Source organism: Argopecten irradians, chromosome 6, assembly GCF_041381155.1.
Source record: "Argopecten irradians isolate NY chromosome 6, Ai_NY, whole genome shotgun sequence".
NCBI classification, from domain to species: Eukaryota; Metazoa; Mollusca; class Bivalvia; order Pectinida; family Pectinidae; genus Argopecten; species Argopecten irradians.
Window position 1 is genome coordinate 37,274,178 of NC_091139.1, and position 14,902 is coordinate 37,289,079.

At 34.5% G+C, this 14,902-nt stretch overlaps 1 protein-coding gene across 8 annotated transcripts in view; it reads left to right on the forward strand.

Moving 5' to 3' along the window:
* The window catches only part of LOC138325783 (uncharacterized), a 31,986-nt gene extending 17,284 nt beyond the window's left edge, over nt 1–14,702 (forward strand). For 6 of the 8 annotated variants that reach the window (XM_069271680.1, XM_069271683.1, XM_069271684.1 and 3 more), the window contains exon 3: nt 7,597–14,702. In XM_069271680.1, the coding sequence (XP_069127781.1) occupies nt 8,522–10,645 (2,124 nt within the window). In that variant the 5' untranslated portion in view covers nt 7,597–8,521 and the 3' untranslated portion in view covers nt 10,646–14,702. Of the gene's footprint in view, nt 1–1,228; nt 1,828–3,384; nt 3,479–7,596 lie in introns of those variants that run through there. The other 2 variants (XM_069271685.1, XM_069271686.1) reach the window with 2 other exon arrangements.
* Nucleotides 14,703–14,902: the final 200 nt, after the last annotated feature.

Here is a 14,902-nt window from a genome sequence, read left to right on the forward strand (position 1 = left end):
TTATACACTTGGTCACGACACCTATACATACCACAGTGTTAGAGGTTACGCCATAACAATAATGTCTCCTCTGTCTTTTGAAGAATGTTTCAGATACTTCCATTGATAAATTGGATATTTCAGAGGTTATAAACTTTACCTGTTTTTCATGTAATAGAGAGCATGAGGAAATTGAATTTCTCAAAGCTTCCTCTAGAGGTCCTGGGAATTTCTAGTCTGTCATGTAGCACTGAAAACTTTATCTGGAGGAAAAAATGCTGAAGTTTATAAAATAAGGGTGTATGCAGTTCAGTATGGTATTGCACTTTTTTCTGTCTTAGCTAGTATGAAAATAAATAACTTTTTTTGTTCGGAATTAAAAGAATTAATTACTTGAGAACTGTACTTCCATCAGTTTTTAATAGAATGACGCTTTGTTGGAATTGTTTTAAAGAGTTATCACCCCTTTCATGTTTTATTTATTTAAATGTTTTTGTAATACAATGAACACTATTTTGATTCTACATACAAGCCATAAGCTATGTCCTTTCTCACTGGAATCTCTGGTGGCCTTTCTCCAGTACCTTAGGTAACAAACACATCCTAAAACAAATCTTGAAATGATAGAAAATTTCAACAAAACTGGAAAAAAATAAATTTTGTTTTATCCTTTTCTCTTGTTTTTGCCAAGTTGATATTGGACATGGAAATTGGTCGCTATACATTGCTATTCTGTATTAGCGCGTGGGAAGATTGTGACATCATGTTTGCAAACATATATAAACATTATACCTTTCAGAGAAATCGAATTTCACTCACAAAATAATGACATCACAATTACAAGGGTAATATGCAAAGCCGGAATAAGATTGGTCCCAAAATGTCATCAATAATTTTATAATTCATTCTTTATTTTTTTTGGTATAATTGATTTTAATGGCTGGTATGTTCTTTACTTCACATATTTTATCAGAAATAAAATTCCATCCTATCATTCTTATCTTCATACCAGTTTATCTGAAGTGTTTCTGTGGTTTCTAGTGTAAATGGCATATTTATTCAAAATTTGACACGGAAATTTATTCTTATCTACTAAAAGGTTCAGACATTTATGTGATGTCATTCATTGTTCACGATATAAATCGTTCATGCCTACAATATTCAGAGATATTTGTGGGATGGGATAAATAGCGTGGCTAATGGACCATGAATTTCAATTACACCTGGTCCAACGGCCAATGAAGAGAAAACTCTTCCACAGGGTAACACGCCGGAAAGACAAATCTCTTTCTAGTTGTGTAGATTGATTTTCCTTGTTAAGGACATGTTCTGCAGGTTCTCAGGAAGGTATTGGATTTTCTGGTATGCCGTAGTACGATTGATAGAGAGGTTATAATTAGTATTTTCGCATCGATTGTCCGTTTGTCGGCCTGTGGCACAGTTATAAACAAGCTATTCTTCGAGTGATTAGGAGAGAAGTTGTATAGCCAGCCATTTGTTGACTATTCGGAACTGTCAGTACTTGATTTGGGTTTATTTACATTGTTGTAACAACTGGGAGGTGACAATAGGAGCTGTGTTTGTTACCTGTAAAGGTTAATTACAAACAAGCTGCCTTGGGTTGTCACAAGGTGTTGTACACAGGTGAGCATTCCTAGCAGGTAGATGGAGTGCATAGGTTCCCTAATCAAGCAGAAACAGTACTGTGAACAGTAAACTTGTGCACTGTTAAACTTCAGTATACGAACATTGGATTTATATGGAAGCTGTTTACTAATGAACATGGACTTGTTATATAAACTTTAAAGTGTTACAATAGCTAACACCTATAATATACTGATTAGTAAGGTATGTATCACTCTTTGTAGTTTGTAATGCAGAAAATATCATTTCCTACACATGTATACATGGTATAATGTAGAAAAATAATAAGTAACAATATCTTGTGGAGACAATTCTATATGTACATGTACTAGGTATAGATAGGTTCAATTATTTTTTTGTGTTATTTAAGTCTTTCAGAATTTAAAAAACCTCTAAACATTTATCTTATTTTTTCAAATGATTATATATATATATGCAACTTTAAGGGATGGTTACGGTAATGGATTTATATCTTTAATAAGTACGTAATCATTTCTGACCAGGTATAACTGAACTTTCTTGGCCATTAGCTGTTTCATTATATATATTTTCCTTAAAGTTGGAGTATCAAACACATATGCTTGCTTAGTATATTCGAAGCCTAAATCCATGGTTTTGATATATTCACAGATACAGGTGTATGTAGCAAATGTATATGAGTATTTTTTTTTTCAAAACAAATAAGGCATGTGAAATAGATATAGAGAGGACTGACATTTGTTTCAGGAGATGGTTATAAAATAAAAGCGATGGGGGATTACAGAGAAAAAAATAAAAATATGAATAACCTAGCTCATACATGTATTTTCATTACTACAAAAATAGCTTTTTATTCATGACAATTTTCTGAAAGTCATCTAGTATAGCTAATGTTTTAAGAGAAGATACATAGCTGAAATTAAATGTTTTACTGATTTTAAATCTTTAATTAACTTGTATAAACAATATTCAACGATATAAGTGTGTTTTGGCATGTGTACCCCTTTAACTTACAGATGTACGTATTCTTCCCATCTCACAGCGTCGGTCAGTGAAACGGCTGATTTTATCCTTCAATTCTTAAGGCCTTATATAAGTGATATGTTCATTGATAACTGGGTACATGCTTTACAGAATAAGTTGTATGGGCAATAATTATTTTTGCCTCAGAAATATTATTATTCAGTTGATGTCCCTATATGTCTTTACACCACAACACAAAAGGAATAAATCATTTCTGGCAGGATCGAAAATGGATTGGAACAACCTGATATATAGATATCTCACTCGGATGATTAAAAATCAATCACAAAACACTACTTATCAACGGTAACTGAAATCAGCCTTAATCATTTTTAAGGATTTTTATGCAATTTACATAATATCCAATTACAAAACATTGAAAAGCTGGTTTTGTTTGTGATAACAATTGCGAGAAAATAGCCATTATTTTTTATGAAAAGTCACTGCTATCCCTGCTATAGTATACCTGTCAAGAAACGTTTATTTGTACGAGGTACTTCATTTCTTTTATGATACGGAAAATTATTATGTCCATCTAAAACCTCAATGCCTGGTTTTAAAGGGAGTCTTAATTAAAAAACATATCTTATCACCTTAATATGACAAGATTTAAAGCGAAATTTGTACTTTGGTTCGTATTCTTTTCACACAAATTGAAAAGATGATTATGAAAACTCATTAGGGCGGAAGGTGTTAGCCCTCACTCGAGCCACGATAAAACCAGTAAAGATATAACTACCGGGTACTCAACAGGAATGTTAAGGTACGCACTTCTCATTTCTGTCTGATGACAGAGATCCAGGCCAAATTTTATTGAAGGATTTTTCATAAGTCATCCTCATTATTGTGAATGGTATGTAAATTTACATGTAACATTTATTTTTATGAGAGTTGTTTTTAACGATTTGTTGTAACTCCTGTTGATTTGATCTGGTAGCAAATCAAAGACGGGTTAATACATTTTGATTTTGTATTTGTGAAATACCGATATCAGTGTTTCTTATATATAAAAGTATAGTTGACTTACTGTTAAAACATTGTAAATGAGAAACAATTGAACAGCTAGCCTCTAACTTGGAGAATTAGCCAGAAATACCATACTGAAAGGATAAGCCTAATTCATGATTGGTTCTAAGGATATGATATATTTTTATTGAATTTCTAAGGGAAAAGTTCAGGGGCACCTGTCGAGAGGTACCTTTTAGGTCATATGAAGGCTTAATTGATTGTGTAAATCCCTAAATGGCAGATCTAGGCCCAGGTAGCCCACACGCACCCGGAGATGTCGCTGGAATGTTTCCATGTGAAGGAGTTCAATTATATCTCCTAACATTGACCACAAATTCAGACGTTCATTTGTGTTTGGGTTTAATTCATGTATTATGCTCTGTATCAAGATAAAATGGACCCAAGTTTGACCATTTTACTCCAAGTCCAGTAAATTAGATGTGTTTCCGACATCCCATCTATATAATCATGATAAGAGATCTGACCTTAACGCAGACTTATATTATCACATGTTTTGTCGTCCACCAACCTATGTTCCCCACTGTCATTCCTTAGCTCAGCCACCCCTGAAATTCCATAATGCACATGGTCTAGTCTTTGATTTAGAAGAGCCTAAATTTGTATTTAGGGGTGAATGAGTTAGACATTTTTTATCTCCTTCAGTATTTAACAGAACTGATAATGAAGTGGCATTAATTTGATTGTGTAGACAATTGAACTATCCAATTACCTGTCGTGCATATGGTGTGTCCAAGGTATTGTGACTTTGTGGTAACTTCTTCAATGTAAAATAATGCTGGTGTCAAGCTTCTGTCAAATGTCAGCCCCATTCCTATCCCATATTCAACACTAGGGAGGCCAAGGTGGCAAAGAGGTTTAAGGTGTCTGACATTCCACCTTAGCGAAGAAAGTCTCAAGCCTTAAATAACAACGGGTAGTCATCAGTAAGTCTGTATGTCTGTGGTTTTCCCCTGAGAACTTTGGTGGAAGACTTTGCTGTTTCCTCTACCTCTGATACTTGACACATCCTAATTAACAATGACATGATGGGAAGTGAAAACCACAATCAAATCAATACATTCCTCATCCAACATTCTAAGGATGATATCTGTCATATTCCTGTTACACAAACAATAGTCACAGTATGGAATGTTTCTAAATTCTGGGCATTATGTGACTGACATTGTTTTCTGGTTAGTTTCTTGGATAAAAGGCAATACTTTTTCTGTTCAAAATGAATGAAGTTGTTTGTTACCTTTGGAGTTTATCAAACAGCTCTAGGATACTTTTACTTGAGTGTGTTGATACAGATCCTTCCATTACGACAAACCGAGTGTATAATCACCTGTTTATCCACCTCTGTGTCAGCATTCAAGATGAGGCCAAGATTTCCTAACTTAATAACCATAAATGGTGTTTATCGTCACCGTAAATCTATATACAAAAAGGTTTATAAAAACTCTACAAAAGTTATTTGTAGAGCATGGCAATAAATGGGGAAAGTTGAGAAGTTCAACCGTGTGACCTTGAGAATAAGGATACTCCTGTTACTTCTCATAAATACACGTATCTGATAATCTTTTATCTCTTTTTTTTTCAATTTCCATTTGTAACAGCGTTATTGGTCTTTCATTGTTCAGGCTTTGTGTATGCTAAAGCATCCTGACAACCATCGATGGGGAAAATGGCTTTTACTTTGCAATCATCGAACTTTTCAATTAAAATTTACATTATTTTATGTTTATTTGATAACAGTAATAGATCAGAATTGTATTTAAAAGTGAAGAGAACTTGAAATACATAAAATCTGATTGTCCTCCCTAAAGCGGCAAACCTGTTATGTTGATTTTAAAGATTTAAAAATTCACCGGAAAGAATGGAGGGGAAAATGTGCGGAGTGATTTATTTCGCTTTAAAAGGAATTTTATTGTGATTGCTATGGCTTTCTGTTGATTTGTGATATTTCTATGCAATGTATTGTGATGGAAACTTACATATGTGACCATTTCTCTGTGGCTATTTATAAAAGGGAAAACGTTGGCCGAGTAGTTATCACCGTGGTAAGTATGTGTGAAGTGGAGATCAGTTAGCAGTGGGGACATTGAAAGTGGGAAGGCAATGTTAAGGTCAATCAGTATATGGATCTGAATCGCTGATGTCTGGCCGGTCAAGTGGTCAGCTATGGACATATAAGGGTGTATACGTACCAGGTTTTGGTGGTTGTGGAAAGCCAGAGTTCTGTGGGAAAAAATCTGCTCTATGGCAGGAACTTATAAAGGTAAAGGGTAAATCGTAAACATAATGCATGACTAATGAATAGTCAAATACTGAACTCTGAACCTGCTGGTAGTAACACTATAAATACATACATATCAATGGTTTGAAAAATATCTAGATTTCTGAAAATATAAAACATTGGAGGTATTGCAATTTTTTAGCAAATAAGAAACCCACTAAGAAAACGTGAAATTTTTAATAATTTTTAAAAGAAAATTTGAATTCTTGAAATGTTTTGTCATAACACGTTGTACTCATTGAATTATATAATAATCGTAATTCATTTTGGATAATTTCAATAACTTAACTTGTTTGTATAAACTTCTAGTAAATGTTGCAAGTTTTCAAATTTTAGTTTTATGAAATACATCAATGAACTGCACCGCTGTATGTTTTCTTGTCCTGACCATACTGGTTAAGATAATTACTAGGATAAGATTACAAAGATTAGTAAGGGCGGTTCTGGGTATCCGATAACTTTTTAATCGCCTTTCTCTGGTGAAAAGGGTTTTATTGAATCAAATGGGGAACAGTTTTAAATCATACACCCTCTAATTTTATAATGAACCCTTCCAGCTATAGTTTTAGAAGAATTCAAATGTGTGTACAGGGGTGCATGAGTTACTAAAATAAAGAGCTTTTTATAGCGGATCAGCTAGGATGTTTTATCAAAGAACAATAACTTTTTGTTATTGAACTGAATAAAAATTTTATCATTTGAGTTTTTTGTTGATAGTGTATTAAATATCCTGACATTATCTGAAATGGTTGCTGACAGGTGGAATTTGTTAATGTAAAGAAAACAAGAGAACTTTTTGTTCACTGTCACTCGCCAGTTGTGGAAATAATGTCACATTTCTCTTGTAACACTGCTTGTGTTTGCTATGTCAACATTTGGGTGTCTTGTATCAGAAAAATTCTTTGCAATTCTTTTTGTGAAGCTTAATATAACTATGCCAAGTAAGTCCATTGTAAACTACATATATATTTTTTGAATGACTTTTGAAAAATATATGAAAAAAGGAAAGCTTTGATTTCTTGAGCTGACTAGTGAAGTTTTATGCAAAATTTAGTTATTGAAGGACTTTTATGGGCATGATTGTGCTATAGAGAAAAGGATGAGCAGATATTTTTAGGGCAAGACCCGATATATAAACTTTTCTTAATGCTTATAAGATTTCATTGAAGCGTCTATTTTGAAAATTATTTTCCTATGTGCCAAGCCTGTTTATGCCACAGAACTATAACGCTGGTGTTGTTTAGTGTTGAATTGAATGTCAAACATCTAGTAATCATTTTTTATATAGATAATTAGAGCAGGGAAGAAAATTGTGTTGACAGAAAGGATCGTGTATAACGTTTGGGCAACAATATACGATTGAACGTTGTCACGATATTATTATAGCCTTCGCCTGCTTCCTTCTATAAAATTTGTAAAATGCCTTTATTTTTGAGTCATTGTTCATTTTCCTGTAATCATTAGGATCTGATTGTGAGTCTTTGTGTCCCATTGTCCTGGCCCCTAAACCCCAGATGTAGACAGCTCATATTGATTACACTGTTAGTCAATACACCCTAAAATCGATATCCCACATTTCTGAAAACTTTTTTGAATGTTTAAAAGAAAACTAGAGATATCTATACAGGTATTATGGTCTAATGCTTTTTATTTTTGTCTCATTTCAGACTTGGGCTAAAGAAGAAAGTTTTAAATCTACAAACCTGATTAACACTGATCACAAATCAGATGGCCGTATACCGAGGAACAATACTCGAGTTTTGACTGTGACTATCGTCTTACCAACAGGTTGGATTGTTAACCCAGGGGACTTTATAGCATTTTCGTTTTAAAGGAGATTCGGAGATATTCATCGCAAAGTTTCATCTTCTCGAGCCGTGTTGTTACTGAGCGTTTCTATCAGGATACATTCACTGTGGCCAGTATGATTACAAAAGGGACCTGAAAGATTTATTGACTGACTATAATGCTGTTTTCAACAAGCATGACTGCACACAATTTGTGATGAAAACTTTGCCATACATTATTTATACAATATAGAAATCATCTACATGTAAACTAGCTCACCCTGGAATTCTTTTGTGAAAAGCTTGTGGTGCCCCAACACGAGATATAACCCCTAAAAGGGAAACCTGACCCGGCAGGGCTTTAAGAGGACATTTTTGTGCATTGTGCTTTCCCTCCATTTCCCCAGCAGTGCTGGTAGTGTTACCAGGGACTTAGACAAGAAAGGGCAGCATTCCTGGTTGCCGCTCCAATATCATGGATACCTGTAACGACTGTGAGCATGGACACATCAAACCGATTATACTTATCTTGCGTGGATATATGCTATTGAGATAGAACTGTTTAGTGAAGTTGTAACTTTTCGAGGGAAATGTGTATTTGATGAGTGTTGGTCGCCTTTGATGTGCTATTCTATCCATGTAACTGAACACTAATTGACCACTTGATACCCAGTTGACAGGTTTTGATATGATACTTTCAAATCGTCCATTAAACTGGATGTGAAATAAGCAGCATTGATAATTGCTATGATTATGGGCTAAAGTAAATCATTGTTGAATTACAGTGGTAGAAGCAACAGCCACTATGGGGTGTCCATGTTTACCCGTGTGTTTTAGTATTTACATTATAATATCATTACTGCTTCACGTCGGTGAAGTGGTGCTGAATACGTTTTTCGTGGTGTATCTGTATCCATCGTTGGAGACATGGTTCACCATCGTCCTCGGACTTATGATGTTACCAATGGTACTGGTACAGCTTGTATCAGCCCTGCTCCTCCTTCAGAAGCGTGGGGAACATCTAACCTGTCGCCAAGCTTTCTCCACCGCCGTCATTCACATCCTCCAGCTCGGATTTGTCTGGAGACACATCAGGATCGTCAAGGAAACTGAAGTCCTGTGGAAAAAGAGGGACTTGGCCGATCTTCTGTTACTTAGGCTGTTCTACGCCTTTTCAGCCAGCTTGCCCATTCTTGGAATCCAGGCGTATTTTATCATCTTCAAGGGAGTTCAGGATACAATTATCATAAGTGCTGCCACAGTAACTCTTTTTTCGACATGTTGGGTTTTAAGTAGCGTTAGACGCCGCAATGAAACTGACGATATTGAGAACATTGCGCTGTCATGTCCTGGTACAATGTTCCGATTGATGTGGCGACTTGGAGAACTTGTTTCGCGTGTGCTATCCCTGGCTGTTTTCGCGTCCGTCTACCACTACTGGGTGTTTGTGGTGACGGGGCTACACTGGCTCACCATGCTTGTGTGTATCTGTACATCCTTCCTCGGTGTTCTAGAGATTAAAGCCATCAATCGCTGCTACAAGTTCTTCCTGTGCATGTTGATTTCCTACATGTATGTGTTCTGTCATGTGAACTTCAGCACTGAGGGTGCCCAGTTTCGTTACATTACTTATTATGTCATCATGTTCCTGGAGAACGGAGTCCTGACAACTGTTTGGTATTTCAGTATCCAAGGATTGGTAGACATGTTCAAAGTCTACACTTTACTCTTCATCATCTGTTGTGCTTTTCTGATATCCATCATATCTATGGTGATTTATTACAAGCTTTTCCACATTCCAACGTCAGATATGTCAAAAGATCAGCACTCTGATTTGTGTGTACAGGATGGCTGTATAAATTGTAAGCTCAGCCTTTGTGCTAAACACAATAAGATGTTACAGCGTCCGTTCAGTGCTGGATGGATCTCACAGTACCAGGAGGCACTCAACAATGGAGACTACTACAAAAATCTCCTACAGGACTCATTCATTGACTCGGAGAACGAGTGCAAATCAACGATAACAGAGTCGTGTTCAGGTAGGGAAGAGCAGACACAGGACAAAGAAGATGATGTGAGTCCGTTTACTAGAAAGACACTAAGTTTTCAGTCTAATGGCACATACAGCCATCGTCGGTTTATCAGGACTGACGTTCAGACTCTGGCGGCACCAAAGGACCATTACGACTCGGAAAGCATGTTGTCTTATATAGCACCAACTGTACCTACGGGGTCAAGTGCAAATGGTGACTCTTCAGATGAAAGTGACATTTCATTACCCCTACCCCAGGGCAGTCCGGCCAATAGTGAGACTCGCTTACTTACAGACAGTTGGGATAACTTAAAACAGGACAATCTGGCATTTGATCCCAGTACAAAGAAAATGCTGCCAGGGTTCCGTCCAATTCCTGCGCAGAATCTCGAAGAGTGGTACTCGGACGGTTACAGTACAGACCACACCGAGTCTGTCTACCAGCTGCCCATTACAGTTCTTGCCAAAATGAAAAGTAGTCGATCCAAGTGTAGAGACCGTGCTTCTTTAGCCTCAGACTCCACAGAGTGTACTATGTGTAGAAACATGAAATCCTATAAACTAATCCGTAAATATTCCCGCGCCTCCAGTATCGTATCTAAGGAAAACGTTATACAGGAAGAACGGGAAGACGAGAAGGACAAAAAGACTTCCGAACCTGTTTATTTATATTCCTACCGAAAAGATATCCAGAGACTCATACAGGACCCGCGACGGTACACCGAACGGGACCCAGTGTATACCGACTCCTCCTCGCGGGGCCAGGCGTGGTATAACTGTAGTGAATCAGGAGATAGTGCATTCCCACAGGAGTATTTCAGCTCCAGTAACTTTGAAACGACTTTCGATGAGGACGAGGATGGTATTAGTGAATCTAGTTATGAACTCATAATTTAGAATGAGATTGGGTTATATTACTGTAGGCAGATTTGTTGACAGATTTTTACAATTTAGCAAATGTTACTATTTGAATTATTTTTCAAATTTGTTAGAAAATGACCCCGTTATAATTAAGTTATTGCTATTTTCATGATAAACATTAGAAGTCATTTGTTGTATGACATGTCATGGAATCATTACATATCCACAAATGTATTATGGGAAAGCATGGTCAGTTATATACCGTATTCGACCCTATAAGTGCCCCGAGATCAAGATTTTTTATAGTTGTTTAATGAGGAGAAATTCACCAGAAAAGTGTAAGTAAAAGTTTATTTCTCAACTGCAAGCTATAACTTTATTACCTATTTTACTTTATGAATATATTCTGTTAATTTGGAGAATTTATGGCGTTTTTTGGTTTACTGGTTACTTGACATTAATATGCCCCAATACCCGCCCCCTTTTTTAACCATTTTTAGCACCCTGGGCGCTTATTGGGTTGAATACAGTATGTACAATTGAACCTTATTATTTTGAAATTTCATGACTTAATTACCCTGTTTAAACCGAGGTACTATTAAATTTTCAACTTGCACAACTCAAATACTCGGATATATATTTCAAAGTTTGCCACCATCTTCTCGTCTCAAACATAATAATGTTCAAATGTATATTAATTATAGTTAATTCTGGAAAGTCTACAATCATAAATATAAAGAAAACAAAAGAAACCAGAGGTCTGTTAGGTAAATGGTTATAAATTCAAGGTATATACATGTAGTTAATATGCACTTATTTAATACTCAAATAAAAATAAACAAAAGATTTCTAGAATTGTTCACATAAATATCACTCCTTATCAGCAATGAATACAAACCAGTAATTTATGATATTAATAATGTTATGTACAATGTACCTGTATTTACCTCCATTTCATGGATAAATTATATAGAATTACAATTCAGTTTTCATTTCACCTGTAAATCTTTTTACGGATTTGTCATTTAAATTATTTAGGGTTTCACTGATTTATGATAATACATTGGGGTTTTTATGTGTAAATAGATTTTCATTTTGTAATGATATTTTTAAATTGACAAACAGTTTTCATGACAACATATTTATAGTAGATTTAATGAATTTATGGAGCAAAGTTTTATTATCATGAAGTTAAATTTTGTAAATCTTGCCGTAGTTTCTAGACTAGACCCTGATTTCTCAAAACAATTAAACTTCAGTCAAAAATAGATTTAAGTCATAATTTTGATTCATCTAATGTTAAAGGAGATAAATTAAGTTTTGATACTAGAGTCAGTGCTTTTTGTTTAGAGAAATCAGGGCCTGGCCAAGGTTTCTTGAAATATACCATGCACTATTTGCATATTGCCATAAAGAGTTGGCATGAGTTTTTTAACTTTTTGTTTTGAAAAATCCGGACCAGACACAGTAGAATAGACTAAAAGATATAAAGATTGAAACATTAAAGTTTTGTAATTGATCTTTAAGATAACTAAATCGTGACATTTCTATTACCTGAGTTTCCATGTAAACTTGTGAAAATCTGAATTTCTACTTAGATTTAAGACCTTGGACTCAGAGAAAAAACTCATCGTTTATTGTCAATAACCTATTGTGTGATACAAGTTAAAGAAATGACAATACTTCTGTGGATGACTGTTTCGGTTTTAAAGTTTCTGGTGTTATGTATGGAGATCAATAGGACAGTGTTAAAAAGATTACGGATCACATCAATCGTGGCCCAGCAGACCTTTGTCGACCTAATGTATCTGCACCAGGCACTCGACCTGATGTATGTCATTTGTACAGCACGATCTATGTTAATGTCTCCATCCTAAACAACTCTATTGTGCGTGCCCAAAAACATTTCAAATCATTATTCATGATATTTTCAAAGGTTCCTATTTATTTTGAATTCAGAATAACTATCAAGGTTTTTTTCCGCCAATGAAGCATCTGGTTTTCCTTTTATAATTGAATTACATGTATGTGGAATGTTATTTTTTACACTAGATTTGTTCCCGTCTCGAGATTCGCCTCTGGCTAGAGAAGCTGTTAATTTCTCATGTCAATATGCCACCTTCTATCTTTTGAAAGTTGTGTTACTGAGATATTTGACAACAATTTCCTCCTTTGTTGAGTTTGTAGGTCAAATCAGTGTTTCTATTGATCTGGTACAAACTAAGGGTATGGAAATCTGAGAAAAAAGTCTACAAATTACATGCCAATTGAAGTGCTAACAATGACTTGTGCTTGTCTTTTTTTTGTACAAATTTTGTTTGAAAAGAACTGTAAATGAAAAATCTTTAAGACCTGTTTACCTACTCTAACAACAAAAAATCTCCTGGGGTCTTCTTGTTCATAGACATATAGCGTCTCAGAATTTTGAATGTATAAAAAGTAAGTACAGTACAAGTATACATGTATTCTTATTTTAATCTTTGAGGTACATGTTTCTTTGATTTGATTATTGTTATAATTTACATGCAGTGGATTTTTTTATCATCAAATCTTTACAAATTGATGCATATTGTAATTAAGTCACAATTAAGGCACATATCATACTCTGCCAAAACTATTCTCAGAAATTCATAGAACAAATTACAATAAGAATACATTTGTATATCACAAAATATTCATTCCAGAACTAAGAAAAGAAAGTTTTGGTGATAACACTGAAAATTAAAATTACAACCCTGAAATTACTTTCACAGAAATTTCACAGATTGCCATGTATGTCATCTTTTATTTCAAAAAGCTTTTATAAAAAAGTTACACATGTATTGGCAAAGAGTTTGTGTAAAATTCCTTCATTATGTCAAAAGTGATACCTTTAGTTTGATACCTAAGTATGATATCACTTGTATCTTTTTTGAGTGCAATATTCATGTCCATGTTCAGATTTCATATGTTTAGAGTTCTGTATATTGTTGAGTTCTGTATATTGCTGAGTTAGAGATGTATATATTTGTAAGATGATGTCAAAATTAGATGGATATTGTTGTGATGAGTTGATGAAAGTTATATTTACCTGTACAAAAATAGAATTTTGCTGGTTTGATTTATATCAATTGAAAAGTAGTTAGTTGAACAGTTGCACCTGATGATATAAAATAGGTGACTATACAGATCATGTTACACGGTAAGCAAAATAAATGCACGCCATCCCAAGGCTGAAGCCACCCGTTTCTAAATTCTTCATTTATTTGTGATAAAAATTTGGTTGGATCCCTTAAATCTAAGGAGATGTCAGATCCTAAATTAAGGGGAGATAACCTAGTATGAAAAACTAAGGAGTGGTGGATAGCTGTTAACAACTGTATCATAATCTACTCTATACTGTTAAAAAATACAATTTTGTGTTGTAAAAAAGGGACAGAAACTCGGTCATATTCAATAGAAATCTACACATCAATTAAATAAGTTAAAATCAGCTACTGTCAAATTACTTAATAACAGATCTTGTTTAGATAAATGCGATATTATTTACTTTAAATCTACCTCAGGTTGATCAGCCCGGTCCCCGCCTTGTACGGGATCAATATTCTGTGTGGGCTTTCTCGGGGTGTAATGACAGTATTTAAATTCTGATTGACCTAACTCTGTAATAGAACTGACCTCTCTAATCCATTTGACCTCTGTAATCCGATTGACCTCTGTAATCTGTCTTAACTAATTCACTCCTGTAATTCCATAATGAACTATTCCTGCATAAGAAATGGAAGAGTTCAAATTTATCTGCAGGGGTGAATGAGTTAATTTTCTTATTGAGAATTAAACTGCTCCTGGGACCAGAAATTGAATACTGTGTCATTAGCTTTTTAGAGAATATTACAAGGGCAGATAACTCTGACAAATGTCAAGGTCAAACACAAATGATGATATTATAATGTTAAAAATTGTTATACAGTTGAGCATTGGTATTGAAATTATTACAGAAATAATTTCTCACAGATTTGTTAAATTTTGATATGAAAATAATGTGCAGTATATATTTTGTTATATATATATTTGTTTACTTATTATTAATATAATAAACAAATGCATACTATAATCTGTTGTGTTGTAATTTATTGAATACAGAGAAATAATCAATAGTTTTGACAACAGTACACATTTGTTTTAATGTCCTGAGCCCAGTTTCACAATTATGAAATTCCCCATAGGAAAGTATTATAGAAATTAACGAAAGTTTTTCTAACTTAAGATTATTCTTTAACTTCTGTAATGCTTTCCTATAGGAATTTTAAGTTA